General features: G+C 35.0%; 1 protein-coding gene across 1 annotated transcript in view; it reads right to left on the bottom strand.

The window, feature by feature from the left end:
* LOC145247559 (uncharacterized) overlaps nt 1-9,875 on the bottom strand; it is a 42,849-nt gene extending 32,974 nt beyond the window's left edge. Inside the window, exons 1-2 of the mRNA XM_080109404.1 lie at nt 9,761-9,875; nt 4,712-4,939 (exon numbers count right to left, since the gene is read on the bottom strand). Coding sequence (XP_079965530.1) covers nt 4,712-4,922 — 211 coding nt within the window. The 5' untranslated portion in view covers nt 4,923-4,939; nt 9,761-9,875. The remainder of the gene's footprint in view (nt 1-4,711; nt 4,940-9,760) is intronic.
* Nucleotides 9,876-14,550: the final 4,675 nt, after the last annotated feature.

The raw sequence follows: 14,550 nt of genomic DNA on the forward strand, positions 1-14,550 counted from the left end.
TGTTTGGAGGTGTGTGTTGAGCAAAAAAAAAAAAGTGTTAGTAGGCAGCCAGGCTCGAACCTGTACCGCAAAGAAAGAAAAGAACGTGAAAAAAAAAAAACGACAAAAAAGTGACGTCTTTGCCGTAGCGTCCATCACCAAACCGGAAGTGGCGAAAGTTTAAATTAAGGCTAGTCAATCAAAAAGAGACGATGACTTTCGAAAATATCAGTGAAAAAAGCGACCCCCGTCTTGTAGAAAAGTGAGTTTGTAAGTAACCTACAGCTAAAGTTTCAAGTGTTTGGACTCAAAATTGGCGGAGGAGTTTAGTAAAGTTTTCAAAGGTCAAATCGTTGAACTTTGATCCTTGACAGCCAAATTTCTAGCCGAAAACCGAGTAAAAAGATTTTCCCAAATTTCAATACTCCTTATGTCAAATCTCGAGTATCCAGACCGAAAATTGACAGAGTTATTTGGTATGGAAATGTACACACACACACACACACACACACACACACACACACACACACACACACACACACACACACACACACACACACACACACACACACAAACACACACACACACACACGCACGCACACACACACACACACACATAATGTCACTTTTATAGATAGATAGATAGATAGATAGATAGATAGATTGAATTATATAAAATGTATGTACAAATATATAGGTCGAACCTTTTTAAATTTGAAGAATTTGAATATTAACCAGAATATCCCAGCAAAAATTAGACTGAGCAAGCAACGTCGCTCTCATCCCTCTTACATCTTGGAATCTGCCATTGGTCAACACCTAATCGAAAATCCAGCTTATATGCATATAAAATGGTCTATTTTAGAATCTTACACCGAGCTTACTCTCAAAATCATTTTTAAATTTTGGAGCCAGTATCGATTATTTCATGTAGGCCATCTTTATGTTGACAGAAGGAATTTATTAAATCATAGGACTTGCTTGAGGATATATTTTGATCGTTCCCGTACCTCCTCCATCTTATTTGTACATACATTTTATATAATCTATATATCTATAAAAGTGAACGTGTCTGTGTGTCTGTCTGTGTGTCTGTGTGTGTGTGTGTGTGTGTGTGTGTGTGTGTGTGTGTGTGTGTGTACATTTCCCTACGCAATAACTCTGTCAATTTTTAGTCTACAGATTCGAAATTTGATATACAGGGTACTGAGATTTGGGAAAATCTATGTGATTTGTTTTCGGCCAGAAATTTGAGTGTTAAGACGTCAAAGTCCAACGATATGACCTTTGAGAACTCTACCAAACAACCCGACAATTTGGGGTCTAAATACTTGAAATTTTAGGTATAGGTTCCTTGGACATGGATCTAACTTAATAACTTGATCTGAGCCCAAAACAATAAATGTTAAGGGGTCATAATAGCGGTCAAAGTTAAAAAGAATTGACTTTTCTTTTGCTCAGCATACACACTCGAACACCCGGGCAACGCCGGGCCGAAATGCTAGTATATCTGTAAAAGTGAAAGTGTCTGTGTGTCTGTGTGTCTGTATGTCTGTGTACATTTTCCTACGCAATAACTCTGTCAATTTTCATTCTACAGGCTCGAAATTTGATATACAGGGTACTGAGATTTGGGAAAATCATTGTAATCCGTTTTCAGCCAGAAATTTGGCTACTAAGGAGTCAAAGTTCAACGATTTGACCTTTGATAACTCTACCAAACTTCTCCGACAATTTGGGGTCCAAACACTTGATATTTTAGATATAGTTTTCTTGTACATGGATCTAACTTAATGACTTGATTTGATCCCAAACAATAAATGTTAAGAGGTAATAATAGGGGTCAAATTAAAAAAAATTTACCGCTTTTTTTTTTTTTTTTTTGCTCACCATATACCTCCAAACATCCAGGCAACGCCGGGCTGAAATGCTAGTCGTATATATATGTTATTTTACACGAATTCACATTCGCCCGTATATCTCTGAGTATTTGTTCTTTTGTGATCATTTAATCGTTTTTGTATTTTTGTGTTATCTCAACGATTAACCTATATTGAGTTTGTTGGCGAAAAGGGACCCTAAGGTTTTCCGCATACTCCAAAAAACAATTTACAAAGTCCTTATTCCATGGAGTTTCAAAGAATGCTATTCTTGCTATTCTTCTCATCAGAGGACATAAAGAAATCAGCAAATTATATTTGTAGCAATGCTAGAATTTGCTAGTTAAGGCATTAAGTGCAACCGCAATTTATTGTAGTTATAAATTTCCAAATGAAAAAAAATGTTGGATATGTAAAAAACTATATATAAAAACAAACCGCGTATAATATTTCAGCTTGCATGAAAATCCTCTCAAGTTGATCCGAAATGCAAAATAGTTCTTTAGCGAGAATGGATTCCAAAATAAGTCCAGCCTGACTATGCATATAATCCGATTGGAAAGTTTTCAAAACAGCTGAAAAAATGAAAATTGTTTTTTTCCGGGCAGTCAAATGAAACCCATTTAAATAGACTTCTCTTTGGGCTACTGAGTGTCCCAAGTTCGAATCCAATTTATTCCACAAAATCACTTTCACTTAGGATGTTGGCAACCTTCACGTGGCCCTTCCTGTAATCTCCAGTCTTTCTAAAAATAATTCTGACGAGAAAAAATACCGGGAAAACCAATGCCAGCAACAGAATCTTCGGTTTCATACAATATGATGATGAATTAGACATATTCTTGACCCATGCGTACAGAAGTTACCAGTCATTGTTAACATGATTATTTCACCGATTGTAATGATATAATGGCGATTTCATTTAAATATAAACACGAAAACATGTGATATTGATCCTAACAGCTGGTAGCCCAAAGCTAAAGTTCGCAACATCTGGAAACAAACGGTAACCAACAGCCTGATCACTAGTGAAAGAACCATTGCAGAACAAGCGGTGACCAAAAACTATTCAGGAAGGCCAGTAAACAAACCTCAACAGACCACTAATACGATGCACCTACCTTCAGCTATGAAGTCTGCAACCGACAATATAGGTCGAAGATAGGTTTATTCATCCACAGAAGACGATGTTCAATCATCTCTACAGACGCAACTACATAGTCTTCTAGACTGACGGATACCAACAACTATAATGGCGATTTCTACAAATTCATTTCTAATACATCTCAAATCGCAAAAGTTATGAATTCGTAATTTCTGAAAAACCTAAAATAATATGCTGAATCAACAATTCCTCAACTATTCAGCCACTTGTGTTACGTAGCGATGTGTGTGTACGTAACGGGTGTGCTGTGTACGCGTGCACATATTCTGTGTGTATATAATGGTTACACCAAATTATGCAGTTGTTATGTTGTCGGTGGTAGGTCAATCTTTATAGACGTATAACGTGTGCTGTGGTGCTGACACAAAACGATGGCGTGGACGTATTGACAATATGTTTACAAACGGTGAAGAGACAATTACTTGAACAAACGAATGATTGCACGTGACGACGAAAGGGACACGATTTCTTTGATGAATAACGAAGACAGTCTATATATTAATAGACCGTTTATATATTTAAGATGTCGAACGGTGATGATATATTCAACAGTTGCGGACAGTATGTGAAAAACAGTTCATTATAAATGACAAATAAACACATACTGGTTTTTCAAAGACGGCATGATACAATAGTTATATTTATATACTAGCATGGGTTCCCGGCGTTGCCCGGGTGTTTTTAGGTGTATGCTGAGCAAAAATAAAAAAAACAAAAACCAAACCGGTCAATTTATAACTTTGACCCCTGTTATGACTCCTTAAAATTTATTGTTTAGGGATAAAATCAAGTTATTAAGTTAGATCCATGTCCAAGGAATCTATATCTAATATTTAAAGTGTTTACACCCAAAATTGTAGGAGGAGTTTGGTAGAGTTCTCAAAGGTCAAATCGTTGAACTTTGACCTCTTAATCGCAAAATTTCTGACCGAAAACAAATTACATCGATTTTCCCAAATCTCAGTACCCTGTATATCAAATTTCGAGTCTGTAGACTAAAAATTGACATAGTTATTGCGTAGGGAAATGTACACACCCACCCACACACACACACACACACGCAGAAACTTTCACTTATATATATATATATATATATATATATATATATATATATATATATATATATATATATATATATATATATATATAACAACATTTATTCTCTGGTTCCGGTCGGACATCTTTAGAAAGTACAACGTTCTGTTCACATTTTGGCTATCTTGGAATACACCGCTTCCTAACGCCATAAGAGAGACTAACTCTTCTCACAGCTTCTAAGTCCCATTTGGACTATCTGACATATCCCCTTCAACTTCTCTTTCAATTAACTTACTTACTTGTACATATTAAAACTAATCCTTTGTGCTTACGTCATTTGACTACACAAAGACCTAACAGATGACTTCTCAGTCACGTTTTCTCGGGCCAAATTAACTGTTTATACTTATGCATAAAAACTTATTTTGTTGATGTTCACTACATTCTAAAACTTATAAACGTTATTTGTCCTTGTAACACAATCTAATTTTCATACCGATAATCATAATAATGTTCTTTCGTAATAATAAATTCTTTAAATAAACATCTAACTTTTAATAATAATAGTCGATCTTACAATCAACTATTAGCAAGGCCACCCCTGGCCATCGATTCGCCTTCAACTATTGATATTTACGTAAAAGCTTACCTTGTTCAACGTCGCAGGGGATGGATGAGCTGTAATTCTCTGCCTGGATATTTGATGTTTTGAATGAGTCATCAAAACGATTTATGTAAATTGATCGATTCATGAAAACAGATCTCTTTCTTTTGGCGGAAAAAGTAACAGATTTCGTGAATTCTTTAATGTCCAGCACTCGTGATGCTTCTGAGTAGAGGAAACTTTGAACTTGATCCATTACGCTATAGCCGAAAACTAAAATAAAAATGATTAAATGTTAAATAAGCAAACTGTTTTGAAATCACGTTATTTTATTTTATAAAAAATAATTTAATTTTTTTTTTAAACTTGAAACGTTTCTTTTTTTTTCACCAATTCTCATAAAAATAAGTTATTAATACAAATCTTTTTACTTTTTATTTTTTTTTTATTAATTCACTGTTCTATTAATGAGTGTTATTCTTGTAACGTTTCGGCTGATGTAATCTCCGACTTTCTTGTCGAACTCGGGAATCTTTATATTGAACCTGGGGGGAACTTGTAGCACAACGGATAACTGTACACAATTATTTGCGGGGAACTAAAAATGCGGAAGATTTTAGCGAATGCACCAGTCATTAACTCTATCTGTGTCACAGACTATTTGACCAAGATGGGCATCAAAATAGTTCCTCATCCCCCGATAGTCCAGACCTTGCTCCTTGTGACTTTTGGTTATTCACTAAGCTCAAGGAAACCCTTAAAAACTGTCGTTATGAGATAATTGAGTAGATGAAAGAGGTTGTGACGAGTGTAATTGACACGAAGATGACAAGAAGATTCTATAGGGCCTTCCCCTTTGGACCAAAGTACTGTAGGCTTGCAACAACAGATGCCACATACAAATTTATTATGCCTAGACTATTAACCACTATCTTATGTAACTTTAGAACAGCATTTTAGACACATTTAGTCGTTATAATAAAATTCTACACTGCATTCTAGGAGCAACAGCATCATATTCGCACCATCTTAAGAGAAAGTAGTTCCTATTTTTCCCTCTAAATATCAAGTCCTGCTACAGCCACCAGTCAACACCGGGAGGAAATACACACCTTATACAGATATGATGCTGTCACCCTTCGTAACTGGATCATAAACTCATACACATGCAATAATCTTCTTCATTTCCTTTTCAAAAATAATAACGCCCCCCCCTTGCCAAAATCCACCATTTCTGATTGGCCGAGCGCTGAACATCTTCATATTCAGGAATCGGATTCTTTTGAATAAACGAACACGTCCTAACATTAAGACATGGCGTCACTTCTCCACATGTTCTAAAGTCAAAATTTCTTTTTATTTTACATTACATTACAGTATACTTTTCTGTTGCGCTTATGCTAACGTGCTGTTTTTTAGCATCGTATTTACAACTTCTTAATCGTATTTTTGTTTTAGTGTGTGTGTATGTGTGTGTGTCTGTGTGTGCGATTGACTAAAATTATTTTTTAACGCTAAATAACTGTTTTTCGTTTAAATACATCGTAGATGTGTATAATTCTTTTTATTTTATGTTTAATACACCATTAATTGTTCTTATGCACTTATGTTACCGTGCTGTTTTAGCATCATTTTTATACGCTCTTATAATCGTGTTTTTGTTTACGTTTGTGTGTGCGCGTGTGTGCGTGCGTTTGAATAAACTTATTTTTTAAGCTAAATATTTTTTTTTGTTTCGTTGATGCTTATAAGCCAAAAAATCTTTTTTAGCATTAAATACATCATAGATATTAATTGTTCTTATGCACTTATGTTACCGTGCTGTTTTTTTAGCATCGTATTCACACGTTCTTACAGTCGTGTTTTATGTTTTAAGTGTGTGTGTGTGTGTGTGTGTGTGTGTGTGTGTGTGTGTGTGTGTGTGTGTGTGCGTATTCTTGTTTTATACGCTAAATAATTTTTTGGTTTCTTATGTTACCGTACTATTTTTTAACGGAAAAAAAATGATTACATGAATACTATAGCCCAAATCTTCTTATGTGTGATTTTGAAGCCTTTAAACTGTCAATTTCTTACTATTATCAAAGTGTGTGTGTGTTTGTTTGTGCGTGTGTGTGTGCGCGCGTGTATGTGTGCGTGTATGTGTGTGTGCGCATTACAATACGATTGACTAAAATTCTTTTTTATACGCTAAATAAATCTTTTTTGAGTTTATGTTACCGTATTATTTTTTAATGGAAAAGATGATTACATGAATACTATAGCCGAGTCCTGGAAATTGCCGAACCAATCTACGCAAACGATATAAGTTAGCGAAACAAGTTAATTAAATAACTAAAATTAATACAATGGGGCAACCAAAGAATGTTGTATGAAAAGAGAAAAAGATTACACGAATGCTATAGCTGAGTCCAGGAAATTGCCGAAGCATTTCAAAGTGAACTATAATGTTTGACTCTAACATTTAATCATAACCAGAAATTGATAGTTTAAATACTTAAAAATCTCCTTATGTGTGATTTTGGAGTCTTTAAACTATCTATTTCTGACTATTATCAAAGTGTGTGTGTGTGTGTGTGTGTGTGTGTGTGTGTGTGTGTGTGTGTGTGTGTGTGTGTGTGTGTCTGAGCGATACAAATCAATCTGATACTTGCGTTAACCAGGCTGAGCCACAGCAACGCGTGGCCGGGTACAGCTAGTAGTGATATTTCAGAAGAAGAGAAAAACTCTTCTTTCAAACTCATACGTTCTCCCACTGTCATTTACTAAAAACCGTGTTTTATTTAATAAAATACATTTGGGAGAAATGTATAGCATCATGGGGCGATCTAGGGTGTTCTTATGATTATCAGCATTTATATCATGTAAAAAATTGTTTCATTTTGGTAAAAAATTAATTTGTGTAGTTTTACATGTAAAAACGTTCAATTCCAACCTCGTTTCATTTATTATTTTTTCAGTCGTTTGTGTGCGTACGTATGTGGGGGTCTGTTTAAACATGCACTTTGGATTAGTGTTAGTGCTAATGACAAGGTTCCAGTGCTTTTTGTGGTATAATGAAAACTGCAAATGGAAATCGAAATTTGATAAATTGAAATTAGGCATATTTACGAAATATTAGAAGAAGGAGGAGGAGGAGGAAGAGGAGGAGGAGGAGGAAGAGGAGGAGGATGAGGAGGAGGAGGATACCTATGCACTTATGTTACCGTGCTGAAATAATAACGTTATTATTTAGAAAGCCATTCTTAACGTGGGAAGAGAAAGGTGTTTTGTAACTATTCTGTAATTTCACTTAACAATTTGATAAAAAAAGATATTGTAAAACTTCAATTTTAACTTGAAAATACAATTAAAAAATAGTACGGTAACATAAGCGCATAAGCACCAGAAGGAGGAGGTGTTGGTGGTGGTGGTGGTGGCAGTGGTAACGATATTCTTTATCGAAAAAGGGTTACAAATCGGAAATCTACTAAAGTAATTTGACGAATGAATCAGATTTTCCGAATATCTATCTTCACAATTTATCGTCTGCATATCTCGGTATTTGCCGCCGAAACTCGTGAATTTCCGTTAAATTCTTAGATGATCATTCTACATTTATACCAAGGGATCATAAAAAAGAAAACAAATCAAACATTTTTTTGTAATTTTACATCTTAGCTGTAAAATATTATGAAAAAAAAGTGTGTATGTGTTAGATTAATCACTCCTGGAATATTAACTCGATTAGTCAAAGAAAAGTGCTGAAAAAAAATAAAAATTAAAAAAAACGCTTACAAAAAAATTTGGGTAAACGTCATAACGACGTTGTTTTTTCGGTATTATTATACAAACACCGTGACAGCGTTAGGGTTAGGGTTAGGGTTAGGGTTAGGGTTAGGGTTTAGGGTTAGGGTTAGGGTTAGGGTTAGGGTTTAGGGTTAGGGTTAGGGTTAGGGTTAATTCGCTGTCACGGTGTTTGTATAAATTTACCGTTTTTTCTACGGTTAAATGATCTATTTCCATGGAACGCTATGGACATACGATTATACACGGATTTATTTTATGAATTATGATTATGAATTTATCGCAGACCTCCACCATGAAATTCCTCCAGTTTGCAACAGTAAAGAATTGGCGAATGATACATTTTTTTTAACGTTTTTTTTTTTTTTTTTTTTTTTTTGTAGGAAGCCAGGCGCTTCTGCATTTACCGACCCGTGATTTCCACGAAGTGTGCTCGGGATCGTTCAGCAGCTGACAGAAATAATCAGAAAAGGTCGCCCGAGCGTTCCTCAATTTTTAACGAATGCGCTATGTTTTTAGCTAATACGAATGCATGTGTTGGAAGAAATTAAAAAAAAAATTTTTTATCGCGCATGGTTAGATTAGATACATGTTTGTAATTTTATGTTTTTCCTGTATATCATTATAATTTTATTAGAGCGGTTTAACGTTGCGCGAACGTTGCGCGATCGGCCACTTCCGGTTATTTCCGTTACCGGCCGAACACGCCCGATAAACTTTGTGGAAACCGCAAATCGGTAAATGCAGAAGTACTGGAAGCCATCTAATACGATTAAGATTTTCCGACGATAACCGAAAATCGGTGATGTTTTATTTATTTATTTATTTTTTACTTTGAAGCTCACCGTTTATCAAGGCCCGCAAGCCACTCTAGGACAAGTGTTAAGAAATGTTAGGTGGATGGTGAAACAACACCGTGATGATCAGTAATGGTGGAACTTGGATAGTGTCGAATTATATAAGATGACAGCTGAATAAGAACTTATTTACATTAGACTTGAAAACGATCACGTTATAGTTAGCTGAGAAGCAGCTCCACAGTATTGTGTTCCACAGACGGATAGTTTTAGGAAAGAAATTTTGCTCATGGAATTATCGTTTAGTTTTAGGCATTGATAGAGAGTGAGAGAAATTATTGACATTTATTGCAGCTAGACGAGTTTTTTTTTTTTTTTACGAATCTTTTACTGTGAGAAGGGAGACTTAAGAGACTTCAGTCAGACCCACCATCTATTTTTACCACTGAGCGATCACTCGTAATGTGTCTCGAAAGTTTCTAATGAGTAATAAATAAATAAATTGACTGACCAGTAAAATAAATCTGACGAAATGAAAATCATTAAAAAGAAACGTAACTCCTCGCAATGGCCATTCGAAATTTGAAAATGGACAAACATTTGTGAAAGAAGCTCCATGACGTCATTAAATGACGTCACCTGAATGTCAAAGTGTCATAAATAGTTCTTCACTGTTTTTTTTTTTTTTTTTACATAGGAGTCACCACTTATCAAGGCCCGAAGGTTACTCAAGGATAAGGCTTAATGAGTAGACGATAGTCGTTAGGACAATAGCGTAGTAATATTTAGTAGTGCTAATTTCGTATAATTTGATTATTTAAAAGGACGGTTCAACAAGAATTTGCTTACGTTGGACTTGAAAACAACTATATTGTAGCCAGTTGGAAAGCAGGCCAACGGAACAGAGTTCCACGGGCGGGAAGTTCTAGAAAAAGAAGTTTTATTCATGGAATCCACGTTTAGGTTCAGAACGGAAAGGAATGTATATTTGAAAATATATATCCGTTCCGTCACATAAAAGTTAACACGTACAAAATTACCAGTGGTAATTTGATTATTTATGAGGCCAACGTACAGTTTCACGGGTGGGCAATTCCAGGAAAGAAGCTTTGTTCACGGAATCCACGTTTTAGTCTCTCGCTCTTAGACAGGGTTCAAAAAAGAGTCGCCAACCTAATAGATATTGAACAATCAACTGAACTCCAAACTCTGTCCTGTCGCCGAAACGTAGCATCTTTGTGCCTGTTTTACAAATATTTCAATAGCAAGTGCTTTGACGAACTCCAAGAACTAGTACCTCCTGAATGACAATATCCCCGATAAACCCAACAAGCAGAAAAATCCCATCCCCACACTGCAGAGATCACTAGATGCCATAAATCCGTCTACTCGAATAGCTTTTTTCCTCAGACTGCTGCACTTTGGAATTCCCTCCCATACTCCTGCTTCCCTGACTGTAGGTCCTGGATATGACCTTAAACTATATCCAATGGTGAGGCCCCAGCTTGTGGGCTTTGGGGAGTGTGGAGCCACCCTTTAATTGCCATTGCTCCCAGGTCCACTCTGACCCGGAGTGGTAGTACCTGTTAGGGTCCCAACTATGGGTTGAATAGAAACCGACGTGAAAACAACAAATATATTCTATTAAAAAAATGTTTTCTTCCGAATCTTTGGATTTGGCATAAAATAACCCGAAAAGGGTTGATATGCCGTAAAACAAAAACCAACCAACCCTGACTGTACTGACATGCAGAAATTCAAGTGTAATGCGAACAGACGTCTCGTTGCCCAACTCCATAAATAGTATCTCTGCAAATCTGGTCCCAAATAGTAAATACTCACAAATAAGTGACTCTCTGCCTTGTTTGAGGTAAAACGTCAAAAAAAAAAAAAAAAAAAAGTTTAAAAAGAGCAATGTATATTTATTTGAAAATATATATCTGTTCCGTCACATAAAAGTTAACAAGTAAAAAATTACCAGATGTAATTAGATTATTTAAGTGGACAGTTCAACAAAAACTTGTTTACATTGGACTTGAAGACGACGATATTGTAGTCAGCAGGGAAGCATACCAATAGAACATAGTTCCACAGGCGGGCAGTTCCAGGAAAGAAGCGTTGTTTGTTGACTCAACGTTTAGGTTTAGAACAAATATTTATTTGAAAATATATATTCGTTCCGTCACATAAAAGTTAACAAGTAAATCTATTTCCATAACGTTTTTTTCTTTCTGCGTTCTATACCGATTTTTATGTTTTCGCCCTCTTTCTTTCTTTCTTTTTTATTTTTTTAATTTCTAGCTTTCCAGTTTGAGATGTATTATTGTAATATAGTGTATATGAGAGTGTGGGGAAATATCAGCAGCAACGAAGGATGGCGGCATGCAAAGAGATTAGCAGCAGCAGCAGCAGCAATAGCCGAAAAACGTGCATATGCAAATTAGGAAGTGTGCACGAGGAAAAAAAAAAAAGAGAAAAAGGACAGCATATGCTTGGGAGAAAGGAAGTTGGCATCGAAGAAAATGGACGTGTAAAGTCGAAGTCTAGAAATGGCTGGCTACGACCGGCATGAGGTTGAAGAAGAAAAGTATAGACCGGGCGAGATGGACAATGGCGAGAGACTTGTAAGTGGTGTTAAAACGATTATAACGGTAATAAAACAAAAGTTTTGTTGAGAAAGGAAAAAATGCCGACCCGGATTATATTTATATGTATTTGTTTCGTTTGTTTGTTGATATAAAATTGCATTATTTTTTGTTTCTTTACGTAAGCGACGTTTGTTTACTTTTGTTTCTTACGTCTTTGATGTTTCTAACATTCGGTGTATTAATCATTCCCTCATATCTCCCATCCGACATATTTTTAATGTCTTGTAGCCTTCTATTTCCCAATAATCAAAAGAAGCAAATTTAAATAAAGTCAAGGTTGGTATGTTTTTTTTTTACATAGGCATCACTACTTATCAAGGCCAAGAGGCCACTCGAGGATAAGGGTTAAAGAGTGTACAGTAGAAATTGGACAATATAGTAATCGTTAGTAATGGAAATTCGGTAAATTTGTTAACAAGTGGAACGGCTCATCAAGAACTTGTTTACGTTAGACTTGAAGACAACCATATTGTAGTCAGCTGGAAAGCAGGAAAACGGAAGACAATTCCACAGGCGTGCAGTTCTAAGAAAGAAGCTTTGTTCATGGAATCTACGTTTAGGTTTAGGCACAGATAACGAGTGGGGGGAAATATTGATAGTGTTTTCAGCTAGACCAGTGTTTCTTGTGAAAGTTTGGCGAGGGGGGACCATAGACTGAAGCTCAGTGGAACACTTTCCATGAAAATAACGATAAAGCAGAGACACACTCGGAACATCTCTTCTGTGAGTCAGATGTTGCAGGGAAGAGAAAAGGATATCTCCTACGAGGCTACAAAGTCTATTTTGAACCCTATCAAGGCAGGACAAGTCCTTTTTAGCAGCTCCTTCCCAGATGTGGCAACAGTATTCCATCCTTGGACGTACCTGGCTCTTGGAAGATCATTAATGTAGATCAGGAAAAGAGTTGGGCCCAGGATGGACCCCTGAGGGCCTCCAACATTAATACTGTGAGCTTCTGATTTTTGCCCATCAACTACAACTCTTATGAACCTATCAGAGCGAAATGATTTAATAATTGAGAAGACATTTGCAGCTATACCATAGCTAGAGATCTTGTGAAGTAAACCTTCATGCCATACCCTATCAAAGGCCTTATATATGTCAAGAGCAATTGTCATAGAAAGATTGTCTCCGTCGAGAGATTCACTAATCAATGAGATGTAACTGTAAGCATATCTGCTGTAGATCTAGCAGAACGGAAACCATATTGTGTGTCACTAAAGAGGTTATTTTTGCTGAGATGGTTGATTACTTCTCGATTTAACACAGATTCCAACAATTTACTCATGATGCACAGGAGACTTATTGGCCTGTACTGCAAGGGAGATGAACGATCGTGTTTTTTTCTTTCGATCATCAGAGATGACTCGCAATAGTTTAGTCCTATTGATATAATTAAAAAGAACATTAGAAATACAGGAACAGCAAATAGCAAATCAGATATTCCCACCTTCTAAAGTGAATTTAGGAAAATCCTCATTCTAAATAAAAAAAAAAGATCAACAGTATTCGTTGTTTCTTTTTCTTTAGATCATCAGGAATGATGATAATTTAGACATGAAAATTTTAATTACTAACCTAATACTATGGTTTGATATGGATAGGATTTCGCAAAATCCTTTAGAAGCAGCTGTAAAAAAATTGAACTTTCAGCACGGTCCATATTCCACTTAATACCTAAATTTCAAATTAACCTATATTCCCTACTTAATTGATTCAAGAGAATACAAGGGAATTATATAGACATTGTTTATCTTCTTCCCACTTTATCTACTATTAACTATTCAGCCATTAATAATTCTTAGCAGCTCCCTCTTAATTGTTAATTACGGTTTAATGTTAGGCAAAGTATTATTTGACCTTAATTATTTTAATTTCAGTTCTAGTCTATCAAAATTCTAAATCATTGATACGATATATATCTCATTCTATGGATACAATTTTGTATAATTTCCTCTTTTTTATTTATCAAATTTTCCTTATATGTTTCTGTACAGAAGGATTCCAAAATGCACAAATTACATTTTTCTCTTATTAGATATATATTTGTTTGCATTATCTTAGTAAATTAAAATCAAATTAATATTGATTTGCTTAGTGCTATTTTAATTAAATAATAAACATTTTAATAATATTTGCAGGATTAGAATTTATATGAATACAACAATTTTAAAAATGAACATTTGTTTACGTCAATTCTTTGTTAACCGATCAACTTTATTTACATAGTTTATCGTTAGCTAAATATATATATATATATATATATATATATATATATATATATATATATATATATATATATATATTCAGCTAACAATAAACTATATATATATATATATATATATATATATATATATATATATATAAGTGTTGGGATAATTATTCAAAGTCGGAATCGAGAATCGGAGGAAAAATCGGAATTTTAGGGGGTATCTGAATCTGTATTGGAATCTGTATCGGAATCAGAAAAATTTGTGCCTATTTCCAATGCTAAGAACGATTCCTTTAATTATTTTTTTTTTCATTATGGTTTAAGAAAAATCTCTCACTTCTAGTAGTAATAATAAAATAATAAATATTTATTGATTTCTTCTAGTAAAACTAAAATCTATAGATCACCCCCCCAGTCACAAGTATGTTTTTACGTTTGATA

The sequence above is a fragment of the Euprymna scolopes genome, chromosome 25 (assembly GCF_053919585.1).
Source record: "Euprymna scolopes isolate OS-2025 chromosome 25, ASM5391958v1, whole genome shotgun sequence".
Classification (NCBI taxonomy): domain Eukaryota; kingdom Metazoa; phylum Mollusca; class Cephalopoda; order Sepiida; family Sepiolidae; genus Euprymna; species Euprymna scolopes.